This window comes from Somniosus microcephalus, chromosome 8 (genome assembly GCF_052327205.1).
Source record: "Somniosus microcephalus isolate GS21.2 chromosome 8, FLI_Smic_1.0, whole genome shotgun sequence".
Taxonomy (NCBI): Eukaryota; Metazoa; Chordata; class Chondrichthyes; order Squaliformes; family Somniosidae; genus Somniosus; species Somniosus microcephalus.
This window is the reverse complement of record NC_140994.1, coordinates 211402540-211424280: the sequence shown is the minus strand read 5'-3', so window position 1 is coordinate 211424280 and position 21741 is coordinate 211402540. Positions and strand designations below refer to the sequence as shown.

Below are 21741 nucleotides of genomic sequence, written 5' to 3'. Positions count from 1 at the left end.
TTGCATGGCACTCTGAGGGAATAAGCCAGATAACTGGCATGTGCTGCTGTCCTGAAAAATGGTCGCCTCATGCAGGTGTCACTATTGTACTGGGCCCTGGATCTGATTTTCCACTAATCAGCCAAATAGCTGGTCTAATGACAGCTATCAGACCCTGAAAGACTTGCATCCTGGCCCCAAGTGCCTCTGTCTGTTTTCTTCCCTACTACCAGTCTTGGGATGAGCCGTCATTTCTTCCAGTTATGCATTGGGAAGATTGAAGCTATTGTCTGTGGCGCCCACCACAAACTCCGCCACCGATTCCATCCCCTCCCCGGCCACGGTCTCAGATTGAACCAAACTGTTTGCAACCTTGGTGTTCTGTTTGGCCCTGAGCTGAGCTTCCAGCCCCATATCCTCTCCATCACAAGGACTGCTTATTTTCACCCCCGTGACATTGCCCGTCTCCGTCCCTGCCTCTGCCCTGACATCTGCTGCCGAAACCCTCATCCATGTTTTTGTCACCTTCAGACTCGACTATTCAAATTCTCTCCTGGTTGGCCTGTCATCCTCCATAAACTTCAGCTCATCCAAAACTCTGCTGCCCATATCCTATTCCGCACCAAGCCCACTCTCCCACCACCCATGTCCTTGCGGACCTACAGGCGCCCCAACGTCTCAGATTTAAAATTCTCATCCTCGTATTTAAAAACCCTTCATGACCTTCCCCCCCCTCCCTATCTCTGTAACCTCCAACCCCCTCAAACTCGCCGTTTCTCTGATTCTGGCCTTTTGTGCATCCCCTCTCCCTTCACTCCACCGTGGCAGCCGTGCCTTCAGTCACCGAGGCCCCATGCTCTGGGCTTCCTTCCCTCAACCCTCTCCACCTCCCTCTCCTTTGAAACGAACACTTTGACCAATCTTTTGGTCACCCCTCCTAATGGGCCGGATATTCCGGTCCCTACGGATGGGTACGCGCTGTGTACCCACCCGTAGGGACATTGGAAATGCCGGTTTCAGGCCTCTGCGGGTGGAGAGTTCCGCTTTTTGGAGACCTTCCGCCTGCAGAAAACATTTACAATTCTTGCGCGAGGCCTGCTTTTACCAGGATAAGAGTTGAAATTTTTTTTTTTTTAATGTTCCCACTGATTTATCATTTAAAAATACTTTAAAGAAAGGTAAGTTTATTTTTCGCCCCGTTAAAAACTTTCATTATTTTTTTCAAAAATTAAAATTTTTGTTTAAAATAGTTAATTTATGTAACTTCAAGTCATTTTAAAAATGTGATTTAAAAAAAAAAATTATTTGAACTTTTACGATGTTTTTGGGGGTGATCTCCATTCATATATTTGACAGGTCTTCCTGTCAAATGTATGAAGGGAGATTCCCTTCTCTGATTGGCTCCCCATGGCCCACGTGATTCCAGGGACGCTGCGAACCGCCTGCGCCTCTGGGATACGTGGGCCCTGCGCACCAGCAGTTTGGAGAGGCCCAGCAACGGAACTCTGTGCTTCCCGGGAGCCCTCAGGTAAGGGCACAGATTTTTCCAGATTGCAGCCCTCCGCCTACAATCGGAAAATCTGGGCCAATATCTCCTTTGACCTAGCATCCATTTTTGTCTGATTAGGCTTCTGTGAAGTGCCATGAGACATTTATTTTGCATTAAAGGCGCTATATAAGTAAAAGTTGTTGTTGTTGTAAGTCTCTAGAATGCATGTTCCCACTGGCTCTAACCCCAGCTCTAGTATGAACCCTGTTTCAACGTGGTGTTTAATTCAAAACAGTCACTTTGGTAACATCTTGCAAGCTTCACTTGGAATTAACAAAGATTGTTTGTAATTATTGCAGATCTCCGGATGGATAATGAAATAATGAAACGGAGGAAGTTTTCCACCAGCAGTGAGGACTCAGACACCACTGACAGTAAGAACCTCAATCCGGGAACTTGAAGTCCTTTTTTTTAGGAAACAGTGAAATGTCACAGATTGTTTTCCTAAGAATTGTCGATTCAAGAATTGTCGAATTTGTTTTTAAATCCACACTCCCATCTAGCGAAACTCCGTGTGGATGTGGAAACTTGCAAATGTACCCCTCTAATGTCTGCCAGAAATTAATAACAGTTGTTGAACCAGTGAGAATGATTGAGTTTACATACCCGTGCGCTAATGTAGCTAAAATGATGATTTCAGTGCGACCTGTGCTATACAAGGAGACTGATTCAATCATAAGCCACATCTAAATGTTATAATCAGCTCAACACTGCATATCCTGGCATAAAACAAGCTGAAATGTCATTATTATCTTTAAATACATAAGAACTTAACACCAAAGCAAAAAGTGATAATTTAATAAGAAGTGTCTTCAATTAGAAGTTGCACTCTAATTGAAGACAGTTAGAAATTGATGCCCCAGTTCATTAAGTTGACATTCCAATCTTCTGCACTACAAAGTGAGGACACTGCTTTACCTTGCAGTTCTGGGACACTGAGTTTCTGACCTTTTTTGTGCTGTTGGAGAGAGGTATCTGGCTGAGACCAGGCTTTCCCTTGTGGAGAAGAAGGAAAAAATGGTCTCTCTCTTACGCCCGCATGATGGATTGTGGAGCAGTGTTGGCAGAGGCCTGGGAACAGGTCACCCGCCCATCCTCTTGGCCAGGAAATGAGAGGGGAATTATGAAAAAGGACACAATCCTGAAAGTGTTCTCAGTTGCTCTCATAGTGCAGCTGTTTGTATCATCATTAACTGAGGCAAAAAGTCTCTAAGGTGATGCCAGCAATTTATTTGAGCATTGGCTTTTACCATAGATCTATAGCATCTTCTAAACCAATTGGATTGGATTGGTTTATTTTATTAATCCAATGGTGTAAGATTAATGTGCACAATTCTCTTTCATTGTCATCACCAGAGTCTAACTTTTTCTCACTGATCTCCTTTCCCAAGGTCACATAACATTATGGTGTCAAAGTTCTAAAACAGCAAATACAAAGCACCCCTGGACAAGACAGGATGAGAAGAAACCTTCAGAGGTTTGTTAGTCTGTTTTACAATTCTCTAGTCAATTCCTCTTATTTCTACACATACCCATTTCAGCACAATGGTCAGGTATGGACAGCTTGTCTATCAGCAGCACTGCTTCTCATTCAATCAGGAGGGAAGGTCAGGAATTTACTTTGAAACTCCTTCCAAAGGAGCTCATTGGTTTGATGTAAAACATGTTTATGACCCAATGCAGATTGTTTTTTGGGTTGAGTTAATGGATATTCTTTCAGACATTCTTGCCATTTGATACCAGTACACATTTCTGTTCAATGTGTATGCCTCAAAAATGATCCAAATTGAACAGCAGTCAGTATATTAAAAATAACAGTTACTGCAGTATTGATGTTCTGTGATTAGATGTCACTAGCATATATAGTAAGTATTGTTTCATCATATCAATAAAGCAGAACATTATCGCACTAACTTTTGCTCCATTTGAACTCATGGGGGGGGGGAAATTTGGTTGATTTGCACCTCCCATTAGTGCCCTAAGAGGGCGCTAATGGGGCGCAAAGCAACTAGCGCTTGGGAAGCGTTAGCGACACCGCGCCCGTGAAATTCAGCGAGAGGTTAGCGGCAGCGGTAACCGTTAGCGCTCTGCGGTGCTGCGCCCCGGCGATGATGTCATTGCCATGCGCAGTTCCCCGCTCGCGCCTCGGCTGCGATCTTCGGTAGCGCCCCCTGACTTACCGCCGGACACTATATCCAACAGGGTCAAGGGGGCCTACCTGCAGCCGGGGCGGCGCATATCAAAGGGGTGGTGCCGGGTGGCCATTTTTGTTGCTGGCCGCCTGCCAGCACCTGCCCCTGTTGCCGTCCCCGGCCTCCTGTACAGCCCCCCCACGGGGTGCCGGCTATGCTCCATGAGCCCGGCACTTCTCTTGAGTGCCAGGCTCTTTTGCCAGCACTCTGATCCCTGGTGGCCCAGCTGGGCCCCAGGTCGCACTGTGCTAGGCCCCTTCCCTTTAATAAGGGGAGGAAGGCCTGCAGTACCACGGCACAACGTGCCGCAGAGCATGGCGCTGTGGCACGTAGCGCCACGATATTCACTCGCAGTGCCCCAAGAGAGAGGTGGGGCACTTCCAGTGGCACCCCACCTCCCTCTTGGGGCACCACCAGTGAATTTCGGGCGCGGAGGCGCTAACGGGGCACGACCCAATTTTGCCCACATTGAATTCAATACTAGATTCCTTAGCGTTGGACATGGGAGTCTGGATGGACTCCTAGTTTCAAGATCTTGGGGTAAAATTGGTCTTCGACAATAGCAAATCGGCTGCCTATGTTACACAGTGGCCAATGCTCTCTTCCATTGACGTAAATGGAAAAGAAAATCTGGCGTGGTGTAAAACGGGCCGCTGATTCGGCAAGGCCCATTTTGCGTTTTCACCGAAGACTCCCTCGTCTCTAACGGGCTTTAGATAGTGTGTACTTATTTGGACGTTTTGGGTCAAGGGAATGCTTTACTTTGCATGGGTGTGTTACAGTGCAGCTTTCTGTGCACCACAGGAAGTGACGCAAAGGCACCTACTCAGAGCATCTCTTAAAAAAACAAAGTAAAATAGCAGCATGGTTTATGTAATATCAACTAATAATTGTCAACATTTTATATATAAAAGAGCAACACTTTTTACTTTAAAAAGTAAGTTGTCTTCTGAAAAAAAGTGTAAAAATTCAGCTGCTCCTGTTTGTGTATACAGTGAAGTTTCTACTATGTGGTCCAGGAGAGTTCAATACAACCTCACCATATTGTCATGAGGGGAAATAATTGTGTCATTGGTCGCCTTTGATGCCATTCAGTTTGTTTGTTAACAGTTCTGGGTGAAACTCAGTGAGGTTTTTTTTGTTTTCCTTGTGATGATTTCACAGATGGCAGTACAGAGTAACAGGATGCCACCTGCAGTGCAGTAGTGCAATGTTTAAATGGTTCTGATCACACTCACTACCTTCTAGCACTCAATCAAATTGCTGTGTGAAGAGGATTTAAAGACTGCAAATGTAATCATAGGGACATAATGTGATAATGAGAAAAGGCCGCACATGCTGTCCAGCCATTCTGGTCCTGTTTGGGATGCGATTTATTTCATTATCTTGTCCTCTTTTTAATGGGAAAGACCCAAGCAGTAACTTATATTGGCAAGGCACACCGACAGGAGCAAAAAGAATGAAATTTAAGCATTGTTTTGGGACTGCTAATTTTTTTTTTAACAATTTCCATCAGTGGTACGATAATTTGCATAATTAGGGTGATCGCTGTCATGCAGTGATCATATTTATATGTGGTACTTAATTCAGTCTTTGATTTAACCCTGTGTCTTCCCTGCTTCGTGCCTCTAATCCCTGTGTTCTTCGTGGCCTGGTCCTTCTTGATTGTTGACCTCTTCAGTTCAATGACTTTTCCCTGTTTTCGCATCTCTCATCCATCTAGTTAGGTCTCCTTCTTCGGATTCCCTGTTCCATGCCTCTGTTTATTCCCCACCTCCATGAGAGCTGTCGCTTTAATTAACACCTCTTCTCTAGTGCAATGAAAATGATCTGTAACCCCCTAGAGGTCCAGCATTTCCTGGCTCGCCCCTGAGGGAAGGAAGATTGCCCACTGCTTTAATAATTTATTTATTTATTTATTTATTTATTTAAAGAAGCCAGCAAGTGGGAGAGTAAAAGGTGTTTATATAATCCTTCTCACCTACCAGTCAATAGTCTGTTCAATCACCGAAGAAGTGCTTACAGTATCCATCAACTACCACTAGGTGCCATTAGCACAATTTGTTACTGGTATGCAGTGTACTACCTATACCAGCATTGATAAGTTTCCTTATCAGAGAGAAAGCCTACCTGGTAAAATGTGATCTGTGTGGTAATCCCCTGGATGCAGTTTGCCTGTTAACTTGTTCATGTGCCTCCATTTGCTGTCTGTAAACAGTGGTTAGTTTGATCACTAATTCCCCCAATCACGTAGAACAAGATTCTGACCCCCCCCCCCCCCCCGAGAAAAAGTGTGCTGTTGCCTTATCAGTAGAGCGTGAGAGCTAATTTGCAAAACAATGAAAATCATTTGGATCAAATTGATCTAAGTAATCCCAGGATCATGAGAGAGATAACATTCTGAGAAAATGTAACAAATTTAAATTGAGCTGAACAATGCAAACAAACCATGATCAGTATAACAATTACTAATACAATAGCAAAATACTGCAGAAGCTGTAAATCTGAAACAACAACAGAAAATGCAGGAAACACTCAGCAGGTGAGGCAGCATCGTGGAGAGAGAAACAGAGTTAACGTTTCAGGTCGATGACCCTTTGAAGGGTCATCGACCTGAAACGTTAACTCTGTTTCTCTCTCCACGATGCTGCCTGACCTGCTGAGTGTTTCCAGCATTTTCTGTTGTAATAACAATTAGTAAATCTGTTTATTGATGAGAATAGTGTAAGATAAAATATTACTTTTATCAAAAGAAAGTGAAGAAAGGAGCAGTGATCCGGTTTGAGATGTTCTTCCAGTTTACAAAGGATTAAACTTAAACAGATTTGTGAAAGAGAAAAAGACATTCACTAACGTATTTAAAACATTGTAAATCCCTTTGGCATTAGTTCAGTGTACATCATGCCAGTAAACATTAGATGAGATTCTAAAAGCCAACACGCCCGAACACGAAACAAGCCTTAAGTGTGATTTGTGTGGTGCTGTTGTAGGCCTGAAATGTACTCATTGGATAAAGCCACATAGGCTTAAAGGTGATTTCAGAGATACATCTTTGAATCAAGGAGTTGGAGAAATCTGTCAGAAAACTGAAAATTTATGTGGAGCATATCTTGTGTGCCATTTAACTGGTCAGATCAACACTGATCTACACAATATTTACTGACAACAATCTGGAGATAATTTACATTTTACCTTTCAAGTCTGTTGCTTTGGAACTTAACTCAATGAAAGGCTGACTAGGATCTCACAGCATGGGTGACTGACAAAGGTAAGGGGTTCTTCGATATCAGATCTGACTTACGATTTCTGTGACATTCATTGCTCAGCCACAGCAGTTCTCATTAAACACCCCATTGTTTATCCAAAGGTTATTAGAGAATTTTGAGCCACTGAGCCATCTCTCATCTGTGAGACAATTAATGAGTTACAGTAAGAATATCATTAAGTATGCAATGAAAAAATGCTGTTTGCCCATCAAGTCTGTTCTTTTCGCAGATCAGGTTCAATCTGCACTACCATGGACATATGCAGTTAGTTTATTCTTTAGGATGTCACCATGGATGAGGGGGTCTACAGTCGTGAAGAGTAATTTGAGACGTTAGGGCTTTTTTCAATAGAACTGCGAAGGTTAAGGAGTGATGTGATCGACATCTTTAAGATTTAGGGTTGCTAACTCTGTCTGAACCTATTCCATGTTTGGTCACGTGATATCAGATCACATGACGTCTGATTACATGACACTTGCCCGCAGTTTGCAAGTGTTACTATAATAATTATCATATAAGGGTTGGGTTCCCTGTAGTTGAGTGTCTTTGCTCATGGTTTTGTGCCAGCAGTTGTCGCGCGAGACGTTCTGAAAACTGGAAGGCTGCCCTTTGAAGTTTGCCTTGCTTAAATTTAAAACCCTGGTTTGTGACTCTCCCTTCTCCCTCTCAAACCCAATATCAAATTCAATTGCATTACGATACCACCTCTACTCAGGAGGTATACTCTGGAACGAAATCTCTTTTCTTTCCCCCCCCCCTTTATCATATATTTATGGGCAGAGGAACAGAGCATTGCAGATTAAAAGTCGTTCTGCAGAATCTATAGTACATTTGGAAGCCATTTGGCCCATCCTGCTTTTGGAAGCTCCAACGGTATTCCATTTGCAATGTTTTCTGATTTCCAACAAAAGTAGCTGCAGTATTGTTGTTTGCTATGCTACTTCTGGCACATATGATAGTTAATTACAACTCTATGGTTACATGAGAATTTAAAACTCGCTTTTTTGTTCACAGAAGGAACAATTTCGGGCTTGCATGCCAGATATGTCTGGCAGCGCGGTCTCTTTAAGACATGTTTACCTCCACTCTCCCTCTGGATTCAGGACCAAAGTTCGCCATTCTCTTCAGCATACTGTAAAAGTGACACCGCTTCCGGAATCGGGTTTCTTGGCAGCACTGGCTCGATGCTTGTGTCGGAGCTGGTCACAGCTGCTAGGCTTCAGTCCTCTCCCCTCACTGCCTGTTCCCTGGAGTTACTCTCCCCCTGGCGGGGTGGGGGTGGGGGGGGGAAAGGCCCGTTTAGTCAGTTTCCCGTGAATGCTCCTCAGTTGTATGTGTGAAGCCGAAGCATCACCCCAGGCCTCTGGATGTCACGGTGCAGATTCACCAGATACAGCAGTGGCAACCACCTGGTGAGCTTTGCTGACTTTGCAGATTTTTCTCCCGGGTGCTCACAGCAGTGCCCGGGAGATCAATCCTCAATTTTGGGAGACTCCCAATCAATTCAGGTGTGTTGGCAATCCTATTAAGATTATAAAAGGTTTTGGTAAGGTAAATAGTAATAGATTGTTTCCATCACCAAGACTGCCTACTTCCACCCACATTGCCCATCTCCGCCCCTGCCTCAGCTCATCTGCTGCTGAAACCTTCATTCATGCCTTTGTTCCCTCTAGACTCGACTATTCTAATGCTTACCTGTCTGGCCTTCCACCTTATACCCTCCGTAAACTTGAGCTCCTCCAAAAATCAGCTGCATGTATCCTAACTTGTACCAAGTCCCATTCACCCATCACCCCTGTGCTCACTGACCTATATTGGCTCCCCGTCCGGCAATGTTTCGATTAAAAAATTCTCATCCTTGTTTTTCAATCTCTCCATGGCTCCGCCCCTCCCTATCTCTGTAATCTTCTCCATTCCTATAACCCTCCGAGATCTCTGCGCTCATCCAATTCTGGTCTCTTGCGCATCTCTGATTTTCATCGCTCCACCATCGGCGGCCGTACCTACAGCTGCCAAGACCCTAAGCTCTGGAATTCCCTCCCTAAACCTCTCTGCCTCCCAACCTCTCCTTCTTTAAGACGTTCCTTAAAACCTACCTTTTTGACCAGGTTTTTCATCACCTGTCCTCATATCTGCTTATGTGCCTCGGCGTCAAATTTAGTTTGATAACGCTCCTGTAAAGCACCTTGGGACGTTTTGCTATATTAAAGGCGCGATAAAATTCAAGTTGTTGCTGGTCATTGAGAAAATAACAACAGGGCACAAAAAGAATTAAGGGGCTGTTTAGAAAAAAGTTCTTTACGCAGAGGGCGGTAAGAGTTTACAATTATAATCCATGAACCACTGTTGAAGCAGAGTCCAACCATATTGTCTCATTTTACTGCACAGTGCAGTTGTTGAAATTGGTTGGGGGGGTACTGTTGGCTACAGTGCAGTGAAGTAAATATGGCTTGAAAGCACCGTGTCCTGCCACCATCCTTGTTACAGCAGAGGTAATGCAGCTTAGGCTGTGCTGAGAAGCTTTATTGAATAAGCTAGTTGTGGATGTGTTCTAAATGCCAGAGGTGACTCACTCTGTTAAACATCTCCTGAGTCAGAAGCAACAGTCTTGTTTGTTTTCTAACTGTGCAGCAGTGCAGCTTGTCCATCAAGGGTTACATTTATCATTGCTCTGCTGTGACAGTAATCGGGCAGAGCACTCTGTGAATGGCCTACTCTCTCATGATCTAGTCCACTGCTCTGTGATAATGGTTTGCTAATTCCCTAAGGGAAGTCATTCACTGATATGTTTAAGTGCAGGATGATACCACACCCATCTCTGATTTCTCTGTCACAGTAAATGTCTGTGATGTGCACACTTTGACCTCGTCCTGACAATATAGTACAGAACTGAATCATGCAGTTCTAAAATACATTTTGTTTCTATTTGTCAACTTTGAACTTTGGAAAAATAAACAGAATCCTTTAGAACTTGGGACTATCGAGATAACAGTTGTAGTCTGTGAAGGACAAAACTCATTGTCTAACTGGACAAACCAAGGAGATAAATGTCCTGTGGTAGGGACACACCCTGCTCCTTCGAAGAAAACAAACCGTGTGCCATGCATCCAATTCGTAACGACAAATGAGCTGAGCTTAGCAGCCAGAAATGCAGCTTGATATTTAATATATTTTTAATCCTCCACAAGCTGTTGAATACTTATCTACTAGACTATTCCCAGACTTACAAATCTTGTCTGCCAGGGTAAGGCACACTTAACCTGTTGTGGTGTGCAGTATGATATGTGCAACACAATATAGGTATGTACTTAAACCAGAAATCTGGTTTATTGATTTGTGACTTCTACACTAACAAAATTTGACCAGTCACAGATCAGGAAACCCGTGAAAGGCGTGACAGATAGACTGGATTTTATGGTGCATTTCCAGTCTCTAATTATTGTGTGACGGGACAAAAAGTTTTTTTTTGCCTTCAGCACCCCTCCATGCACTCCACAATCATTGGAGGATGAGAGATGAGTATAGCCATTCTAAACCTGAAAGTGAGGAGGTGGTGAGATCTGAATAAAGTTATGGCTTTTATTTAATTTTAATTAACTCCCTCCCCTACTAATCAGTAATCAAAGGACTAATATCTTGTGTTTGCCTCACCTGTTGTATGGAGCTTACGAGTAAGATAAGGAAGTGTTTGATCTCCTGTATTGATGAGGAAGGATGTTGCCATATGACCCAGTTCACTAATCATTGCTTTCAGTGGAGCTAGGGGTCTAGGCTAAGCAAAGAGAAGTAATTTCTTTCCAGACCCGACCTTGGAAGCTATACAAAGCTGGTAGCTTCAAATAGGGTGTCAACCACTATATAATATTGGGTGGAGAAAGCGCAGGAGATCCAGCAGCTAGCCGATAACCACGACGTGCGTGGATTCTTTAGCGCAGTCAAGACCATCTACGGCCCAAGCACCCAAGGCCCTTCCCCACTGCGGGCCAAGAACGGAGAGGTACTCATCAAGGACAGGGAAGCAGTCAGTGCCCGCTGGAAGGAGCACTTCGAAGATCTCCTTAACCACGACTCTGTCTTCGACACGAGTGTCCTCAACTCCATCCCACAGCATGCTACCCGCCACCATCTCAGCACAACCCCAGCCCGGCATGAGGTTGAAAAGGCCATCCGACAACTGAAGAACAACAAGGCCTCAGGAGCAGATGGAATCCCCGCCGAGGCACTAAAGCATGGCGGAGAAGCACTGCTGGCGCGAATTCATGAACCCATTTCTCTTATCTGGAAGGAGGAGAGCATGCCAGGGGATCTCAGAGACGCCGTAATTGTGACCATCTTCAAGAAAGGTGACAAGTCCGATTGCGGTAATTACAGAGGAGTTTCCCTGCTGTCTGCCACAGGGAAAGTCATCGCAAGAATCCTCCTCAATCGCTTTCTCCCAGTGGCTGAAGAGCTCCTCCCAGAGTCGCAATGCGGATTCCGCCCACTAAGGGGCACAATGGACACGATCTTCACCGCACGTCAATTACAAGAGAAATGCAGGGAACAGCACCAACCACTGTACATGGCCTTCTTTGATCTCACAAAGGCCTTCGACACTGTACCGTGAGGGATTATGGAGTGTCCTCCTCAAATTCGGCTGCCCTCAAAAGTTTGTCACTATCCTCCGCCTGCTTCACGACGACATGCAAGCCGTGATCCTGACCAACGGTTCCACCACAGACCCAATTCACGTACGAACCGGGGTCAAGCAAGGCTGTGTCATTGCACCAACGCTCTTCTGAATCTTCCTTGCTGCAATGCTCCATCTCGCCCTCAGTAAGCTCCCCACTGGAGTGGAGCTAATTTACAGAACAAACGGGAAACTGTTCAACCTCCGTCGCCTCCAGTCCAGATCCAAGGTCGTCCCATCCTCTGTCGTCGAATTACAGTATGCAGACGATGCTTGCGTCTGCGCTCACTCGGAGGTCGAACTCCAAACCATTGTAAACACCTTCACCGAAGCATATGAGAGCATAGGCCTTACACTAAACATCCGTAAGACAAAGGTCCTCTACCAACCTGCCCCCTCCACACAGTGCTGCCCCCCAATTATCAAAATCCACGACAAGGCCTTGGACAACGTGGACCACTTTCCATACCTTGGGAGCCTACTGTCAACAAGGGCAGGCGTCGACGACGAAGTCCAACACCGCCTTCAGTGTGCCAGTGCAGCCTGAGGAAGAGAGTGTTTGAAGACCAGGACCTCAAACCCAGCACTAAGCTCATGGTCTACAGGGCAGCAGTGATACCTGCCCTGCTGTATGCCTCAGAGACATGGACCATGTACAGCAGGCACCTCAAAGCACTGAAGAGGTACCACCAACGCTGCCTCCGCAAGATCCTGCAAATCCATTGGCAGGATAGGCGCACCAACGTCAGTGTTCTTGCTCAGGCCAACATCCCCAGCATCGAAGCTCTGACCACGCTCAATCAGCTCCGAAGGACGGGTCACATTGTCCGCATGCCCGATACGAGACTCCCAAAACAAGCGCTCTACTCGGAGCTCCGGCACGGTAAGAGAGCCCCAGGTGGGCAGAGGAAACGCTTCAAGGACACCCTCAAAGCCTCCTTGAAAAGGTGCAACATCCCCACCGACACCTGGGAATCCCTGGCCCAAGACCGCACAAAGTGGAGGAGAAGCATCCGGGAAGGCGCCGAACACCTCGAGCCTCTTCGCCGGGAGCAAGTGGAAGCCAAGCGCAGGCAGCGCAAGGAGCGCACGTCATCCCAAGCACCCCACCCACCCGCCCCTTCAACCACCGTCTGCCCCACCTGTGACAGAGACTGTAGGTCCCGCATTGGACTCATCAGTCACCTGGGAACTCATTTTTAATGTGGATGCAAGTCATCCTTGGTTCCGAGGGACTGCCTAAGAAGAAGAATATTTACAGCAAAAAATTTCAGCATTCATTTTTAAATTAGATTGGGTATTTTCCGCAAAGAAAAAAACCGAATTGCTTTAGAGCAACTGGAGCTTAGCACTGTGCCGAGAGCTTCTAACTTGTACCAAGAGGTTCTACATCATCACAGAAAGGGTTCGTCTTCCAGCATTAGCTTGTTTGTTGTGGGTATCTGGTCAGTTATAGTCTTGTCCTATGGTCGTATTCATACGATAGGTAAGAAGAGCTGATATTAGAGCATAAGAAAATAGGAACAAGGAAAAGCAATCAGCCCATCCAGCTTCAAATCTGTTCTTGACTCTCTCAGATTAATGTGATCACACTACAAGTTTGGCATCGGTGCTAAACTTATGGACCGTAAAACAGATGTCAATGTCTAAACTAACTCCCAAGTGAAGTGGAGCCAGATACCTCCTCTAGGACATCTCACTCCTGTTTGCTCTAGTGACAGGCTGGGCCCTGACTGCAGATTCAGGCTGCATTTATTCTGCAAATTGGTGCAGAGCAAAACTGCTTTGCAGTAACACTGCATGCCTAGTGTAAGTGGCAACTTATAGTTCTTCTGCAATGGCACAAAGCCCACACGTATCCTTCCCCTCCCTGTGTTAAAATCAAATGAGGACATTCCTGGTTCTTTTGCCAACTGCACCTGAGTTTATACTTACTATGCCAAGTGGCATTCTCTTCCCTAATTGACTCCAAAGGTGAAGTAATTACTTCTTAAGTCATATTTATCTCAAGCTTCCCTTGCCTTATAATCCCGGTCTCTTTTTCTCCTGATTCAATACAAATAATTTCTCTGCAACCACCTCATTGATTCCTTTTGTGATTTTTAAAACTTGGATCATGTCCCTCCTTCATCTTTTAGTTAATGGGAACAGATTAATCTCTCTTCACCTCACCGTTCATTGATTTAAGAGTTCCTACCATCCTTGTTGTCCGTTTTTGAATCTGTTCCAATTTCTCAATGTATTTATTCATAGGCTTTCTAGTTCTTTTTGCACCTTTAATCCCCACATGCTGTTTTCAATATAAAATCTATAACCTCTGGCTAATTACAGGTTTAAAGATACTGACAAGAAAATTATGTAATAACATTGTACTAGAATAACTTATTTATCTTCCTATAGATAAACATTCAATTTTTTCCCCTTCCAAACTCTAAACATTGTTGTTATTATTATATCAAGTATTTTTTGTGAAAAGCAGTTTCTATGGCATTAATTGATGAGGAGACCATTTGGGCTTCATCATAATGAGAAGTAATCAGTGTTGCTAAGAAACAACACTACAAACAACATACAACACAGGCTCAGTCAGCTACATCGGGGCTGATGCAGGGTTGGATACCGCTTTCGGGTAGAAATTTGGTCTTTCACCCCATATAAATATGTTTGTCTGCTGCTGCTGTTTGTAGGCTGCAGAATTGCCTTACAGAGTAGGCATCTTGCAGCCTAAAAGCCATTGTGGATTTAAAAAAATACAAGCGCTGGGAATCTGAAATCAAAAGCGAAAGTGCTGGAAATACACACCAAGCCCATCAACATCTTAAAAAAAAAAGCAAAAGAAAGGTCAACGGAGCTAATGAAGGGGTTAAACCTGACTTTTTTTCCTTTCGGATACGCGGTGTACTGCCAGCATTTTCTGTTTTTGTAAAGGCCAATGTATTGGGCACACGGCTGTAAACATTTACACTCGTGGTTGGAGCAGCAGCAGTCGCAGCAGTGCACACACTGATTCATTCCTATAAATTCATTCTCGGGATGTGGGCGTCGTGAGCAAGGCCAGCATTTATTGCCCATCCCTAGTTTCCCTTGAGAAGGTGGTGGTGAGCCGCCTTCTTGAACCGCTGCAGTCCTCGTGGTGAAGGTACTCCCACAGTGCTGTTAGGAAGGGAGTTCCAGGATTCAGACCTAGCGACCATGAAGCAACAGTGATATACATCCAAGTTGGGATGGTGTGTGACTTGGAGGGGAACTTGGAGGTGATGGTGCACTGCTGCCCTTGTCCTTTTATTTAGGTGGTGGAGGTTGTGGGTTTGGGAGGTGCTGTCGAAGAAGCCTTGATGGTTAGCTGCAGCGTATCCTGTAGATAGTACACACTGCAGCCACGGTACGCTGGTGGTGTGCCATGGGTCGTAACAAGCTCTGTTAAGGTGCAACTTGGTGTCCTGGATCTTATGGGCTAAAGAACATAGCCAGATAGCACTTCAACGCTGAATCTGGACAGAAAAAAATAATTGACTGGATCCACCGGTCTTCACTTATCAAATATTAGGCTAACCTAGTTAGTTTCAGCTGGGTGCCCATGCTGACTGAGGGTGGGAGTGGCTTCGGCTTGTGCTGTGCACTATGGGTAGGCACTCTACTGCAAGGAGATTGCTCCAGAAATCATTAGAAATCAATTTCTCTGTTGTGGAAACGCATAATGACAGTGTGACAAAGTGAAAATGCTGCATTCCTAGAATTGACAGTTATGTAAAGTACAGGGAGAAAGGTGAACCAAGACTGAAAGCAGAGAAGAGCTGGGGAGAGCCAAGTTACTGTATGCTGTTCTCATATAGTTCTGGAATAGTATGAAGGAAAAAAGAAAGACTTGTATTTATATAGCGCCTTTCATGACCTCGGGATCTCCTTAAGCACTTTACAGTCAATGAAGTACTTTTTGAAGTGTAGTCACTATATTGTAATGTAGGAAACGCAGCAGCCAACTTGCGCACAACAAGGTCCCACAAACAGCAATATGATAATGACCAGATGATCTGTTTTAGGTTGGTTGAGGGACAAATATTGGCCAGGACACTGTGGCGATATCCCCGCTCTTCTTCAAAACAATACCATGTCAGATGGATCTTTAAGTCCACCCGAGAGGACAGACGGAGCCTCAGTTTAACATCTCATCTGAAAGACGGCACTCTGACAGTACAGCACTTCCTCATTATTGCACTGCAACTGCAGTGTCAGCCTGGATTTTGTGCTCAAATCTCTGCAGTGGGTCTTGATCCCAGACCTTTCTGTCCTAGAGGCGAGAGTGCTACCACTGAACCACAACAGACACCATACCAGTGAGCCTTGTTACCACCACAGTGGATGCATTCCAACCTCCAGGTTAGACGAGCTGTGCTTGCTGATGTAGAAGATACAGAGGGGAAGACAGTAGGATACAAGCTTATTCCATGAACGACATGAAAACACAAGAATGCCTAAATTATGAGTGAATAACAAAGACCTTAAACTAAGTATTTATGCCGTCCCCCACGCCTGAATTTTTTGACCATTTTATTCTTTTTCTGGATGCTAATCTGTGGTTTAAAATCTAGAAACAAAATGGTTGGCGAATGCCATTTCCTAACTCAGGTGCCTATTGACTGAGGCAACTGCTCACATCCACTCGTGTGTGTCAGTCTGCTGCCCAACTTGAAATGTTGTATCTCTAGGGACAGAGGAAAAGAAAGTGCATGGCTGTGAATCAAGGGAAAGGAGAGAAAAAATGGACATGTCGAGTAAAGCCACAGTGCACACAACTCTGTTCCAAGTCACGTCCAGTGTTGTGCAAATTCTATTGTCTGCATACTGCCTGAAAGAAACTGTTACAATGCCAAAATTACTTTGCCACGAACTGGTGGCTAAAACTAATTTGCGGTGGGCTAATATGTTTTTTGACAGCTCAACCCACAAGCCACAATTGTGAAGTATGGAAACCCCTCCCCCTCCCCCCAACAAATCATCTGACTCACCCAAGAGACATGGGGTTTGCAATTTAGAGTAATTTGTTCTGAATTGACTCATCTCGTAAAATATCCTTTGCCTAGTAACTCGATTGAAAGCCAAGACTGTGCAGTCTGAACTGATGAATCATTCCCTATTGGTGTTGCCCAGTTCTACTTAATTCTCTAGAAGCTGTGAGTCTAGTAAAATAGCATCTTAGATACTTTTTACTTTCTTTATTTTGAAGAAGAGAGGAACACTTTTTAAGGATTTCCCCCCCCCCCTTTCCTGCTCCTTGGTTTCCCTGCATTGTACACCATCTCTTCATCGCTCCATCATTGGCGGCCGTGCCTTCAGCTGCCTAGGCCCTAAGCTCTGGAATTCCCTCCCTAAACCTCTCTGCCTCTCTCTCCTCCTTTAAGATGCTCCTTAAAACCTACATCTTTAACCAAGCTTTTGGTCATCTTCCCTGATATCACCTTATGTGGCTCGGTGTGAAATGTTGTTTGATAACGTTCTTGTGAAGCGCCTTGGGACTTTTTCAGGCGCTATATAAATGCAGGTTGTTGTTGTTGACAGGCTAGGAACTCCTTGCAGCCTTCTGACTACTTCTCTGAAATTGGCCAATGGGAAACTGTGTAAAGGGACCATCCTCCCTTTGATTTCCTTTTCCTTCTGTGGAAATGCCTGATCTTTGCTTAGCTTCTCTTACAGTGGTACCACTGAGGTAAGGATTGCAAGTGTAAAACTGTGTTTTATCATTCTATGGCTACTGGTGGACAGTATTTGGACTCCAAGCTGCCACATTTTAATTCCATTTTTAATTTACTGTACTCTCCTTTTTAGCCTCACCTCTCCACCAGTCACCTGACAATTTCCCCCCCTCCCTTGTGGAGAAGTGCCTGAATTTCACTTGGCAGCCAAAGGACAAGCAAGATTGAGAAACTGAGCGGGTGGGAACTGCAGCATGGAGGTCACATGGAGGTTTTTTGAAAAAATATATATATTTCAGACATCGGTAACTGGACGCCACAGTATCTGGTGGAGTTACCAGTGACTTACTAATATTTCCAGCTTTTGAGTTTTTTTTTCCAACTTAGCTGAATAATGACCTGTGTTTACTGTCTGTGTTATAGTAACTGGATCCCAAGTTCATCATTAAACCCAGGTATCAGTCCTACCATGTGATCTGTGGTGAATGAGAACATTTAGTAAAGCTTGTGAAGTTGCTGCGAAGATAGCTGTTTGAACAACTCAGCATTTAATAACCTGCATTTCTTTAAATAATTGACATTCCCCCCTCTCTGTCATTGGGCAGGGTTTATGGTGACATCACTACTGTTGACAGAACAGGCTTTGTGCTGGTACTTCAAAGTGTATGATAAACAGAAGTAATATTGTATTACTGTACTTAAGCAATAACTTTTTAAATAAACTAACAACCCCTTGCTATAATGCACTGCAATATACCATAAGTAGGGGGTACTCTCAGGCAGTGCATTCCAAATCCTAACCACTTGTTGTGTAAAAAGGTTTTCCCTCATGTCGTCTCTGGTTCTTTTGCCAATCACCATAAAGCTATGTCCTTTGGTTATCGATCCTTCAGCCTTTGGAAACAGTTTCTCTTTATTTACTCTACTAAACCCTTCATGATTTTAAACACCTCTATCAAATCTCCTCTTAGCCTTCTCTGCTCGAAGGAGAACAGCCCCAGCTTCTCCAGTCTATCCACATAACTCTAATCCCTCATCCCTGGAAACATTCTAGTAAATCTCTTCTGTACCCTCTCAAGCCTTCACGTCCTTCCTAAAGTGTGGTGCCCTGAATTGGACACAATACTCCAGCTGGGGCCGAACTAGTGTTTTATAGAGGTTTAGCATAACTTGCTGGCTTTTGCACTGCCTCTGTTTATAAAGCCCAGGATCCAATTAACTGCTTTGTTAACCTGTCCTGCCACCTTCAAAGATTTGTGCACAGGCACCCCCAGGTCTCTCTGTTCTTGCACCTCCTTTAAAATTATACCATTTAGTTTGTATTGTTTCTCCTCATTTTTATTTCAGCGTTTAATTTAATCTGCCATGTGCCTGCGTGTCTATGTCCTCTTGAAGTCTGTCACTATCCTCCTCACTGTGGACTACGCTTGCAAGTTTCGTGTCATCTGCAAATTTTGAAATTGTGCCCTGTACCCCCAGAAAGAGATTCGAGGCTTGGAAGGAAAAGAAAAAAATTGCCTTTATATGTTGGAGCAATTTTCGCCGAACACTTTAGGTGCTAAAGAGCCTCCGAGGTGGCCAAGATGGGGTCTTAAGCTGCAATGCTAGTTTAGCTCATGTTTAGCGCAAGACGCCATCTTGGTAAAGGAGTTGAAGCCAGCGCTTGGAACGGCCACCCGGAGGCTTGTTGAACAGCTGATTGCCACTTAAAATGCCTGCTAGCGCTCATTAGAGAGGCAGCACCGCATTTTGGTGGCTAGCACTTCAAATAACGTCCTCTCCTAACAGCGACCAGCTGTTTGGGAGTAAATATGGCGTTGATGTCGCTTTCAAGCACTACTTAAAGGGATACTCACCAATGTTCCCTGTAATTTTTTTTTGGTGCGCAGGCCCTTCAGTTTTTCGCGCATGCGCGGTTCTTGCCATTGAAAAGCCGGTGAGCAGCCTGCACAGCTTAGCGAGAACGTTGATGCTCACCATTTTATGTTCATTGCTGCTGGAGCTGTGCAGAGGACCTCTGAAACACATCAGGAGACTTTCTGGGACACTTTGTCAAGACTTCACCAACACTCGAGTAACATTTATTCTGGAAATTCTCTGAGGAGTTCACTTGAAAAGAGTAAGTGCTGTGCTACCCCCCCCCCCCCCGCCTTATTGGACACCGTATAGGAGTCACCAGGAGAAAGGGAGTGCTTGGTCATGGTCATCCTGCTAGGGGTTCCCTTGGTCTGGATGAGGAATGGGAGGAGGTCTTGAGGCCAGGCAGAGCAGCACCAGCTGCTGCAGGAGAGAAGGACAGGAGGGCGAGGTGAGGAGGGTGAGATGGTGTCCTACCCCTGCGGGTACAGGATATCCCTCGTCCTCTGGATCTCCTCCACCAGGACCTCCAGTGCCGCATTCGCGAACCTGTGTACCCTCTCCCTCGGTCCCTGAGCCATCCTGCAATGTGCCATTGTCTGCCAGCCAGAGCTCTCCACACCTTCAGTGGATGTGGGTGCGAGGAGCTCAACTATACTGATCCATGAAAATTGCATGTAATCAGCACTTCAGTGCTAAACCTGCAGGTTTCAGGTTTAGCCCTTCCCGGCAAGTTCAAATTATGGTCATCAGCAATTAGGAGCAAAATTGCATGCTAAATCCAGACTTTCAAACGGGCGTGTCTTATTAGCACTGCACCCATTAAGCACTTGTTTGCACCCTTTGACCAAAATAATCCCCACTGCCTTTTACGACTTCAGGACGTCCCAAAGCGCTTTACAGCCAATAAAGTAGGTTTGAAAGTGGAGTCACTGTTGTACTGTAGGGGAACGTGTCGGCCATTTTGCGCACAGCGAGGTGCCATAAACAGCAATGAAATACACGACCAGATAATCTGCTTGAGGGGTAATTGTTGACCAAGGCACAAGGAAAACACCCCTGCTCTTCTCCGAATAGTGCTATTGGATCTTTTACATACTACAACGGAGAGGGCATCAGTTTGGTGTTTAATCCAAAAGACAGTGCCTCTGATAGTGGAGCATTCCCTCAGTACTGCACTGGAGGGTCAGCCTGAATTGTATGCTCAAGTCTCTGGAGTCAGATTTGAACCCATGACCTTCTGACTCAGAGGCGAGAGTGCTACCACTGAGCCAAGGCTGACACCTTTAGTAGATTTGACAGATTCAATCACTATAGCAACAAGCAAGAAACCAATTAAAGAGTGCTGACTCATATAGCCAAAACAGTAGAAAGCAGATTTAATGAAGCCACTGCATAGTGCTCAGTGCTGCGTCAAGATCTGGTCAACGAGATACAAGGAAGTCATTTAAGCCCCGGGGCCAGTTTACAGAGGTGCCAAGAGACTAATCCCCAGCATCAGCGTCTGAATTATGAGAAAGACTGGGGAAACTGGCTTTTCAGTTTTGAAAGGATGTAACTGAAAGCTGGCTTTATATTGGTATGTCAGATAGAAAAGATACTTCAGAACAATACTTCAGAATAAATCATGACAGTAGGGCAAAGGGACATAGGTTAAAACCAATAAAAGGCAATGTCAAAAGTGGCTAACGCATGGATTAGACTTTCAGGTAGGATAGTGCAGATGAAAACTTTGGAATCATTTAAGAAACAATTACTTTAATTTCACATAGCGAAACAGACCAAGGAGCTTCATGATTCAGATTTAAAGCACAGGGAGAACAAAAGAAAAAAACAAAGGGCTAAAAATTGAGCAGCACCCCATTTGGGCCGCTAACTTCGCCGGGGCGCTACTTTTAGCGGCCTGGAAAAATTAGCGCCCCCGCGCCGGAAATTGAGTGGTTGCGCCCCAAGAGGGAAGCGGGGTGCTACTGGAAGCCCCCCGCATCCCTCTTGGGGCGCTGCGAGTCAATATCGCGGCGCTACGTGCCGCAGTACTGCAGGCCTTCCTCCCCTTAAAGGGGAAGGGCCTTGTGCAGCGCGACCCGGGGCCCAACTGGGCCCTCGGGGATCGGGAGTACCGGCAAAAGAGCCCGGCACTCGAGAAGTGACGGGCTCATGGAGCACAGCCGGCACTCTGCGGGGGGGGGCGGCGGGTAAGGAGGCCGGGGACGGCAGTGGAGGTAGGTGCTGGCAGGTAGCCAGCAACAAAAATGGTTGCCCGGCACCTCGCCTTTAAACAGCGCCGCCCCGGCTGCAGGTAGGCCCCCATGACCCCGTTGGACATAGCGTCCGGCGGTAAGTCGGGGGCACTCCTGAAGATCGTGGCCAGGGCACAAGCAGGGTGCTGCGCACGGCGATGACATCATCACCGGTTAGCGCCGTCACTAACCTTCCGCTGAATTTCGCAGGAGGCGTGGGCGGCGCTGTGCCCGGGTGTTAGTTGCTTTGCGCCCCGTTAGCGCCCTCTTAGGGCACTAACGGGAGGCGCAATGCAACC

The 21741-nt window shown here is 45.4% G+C and overlaps 1 protein-coding gene across 3 annotated transcripts in view; it reads left to right on the top strand.

Moving 5' to 3' along the window:
- Positions 1-21741, top strand: part of jade2 (jade family PHD finger 2) — a 216362-nt gene that overhangs the window by 16386 nt on the left and 178235 nt on the right. For all 3 annotated transcript variants that reach the window (XM_085995671.1, XM_085995673.1, XM_085995672.1), the window contains exons 4-5: positions 1828-1902; positions 2920-3005. In XM_085995671.1, the coding sequence (XP_085851797.1) occupies positions 1836-1902; positions 2920-3005 (153 nt within the window). In that variant the 5' untranslated portion in view covers positions 1828-1835. The remainder of the gene's footprint in view (positions 1-1827; positions 1903-2919; positions 3006-21741) is intronic.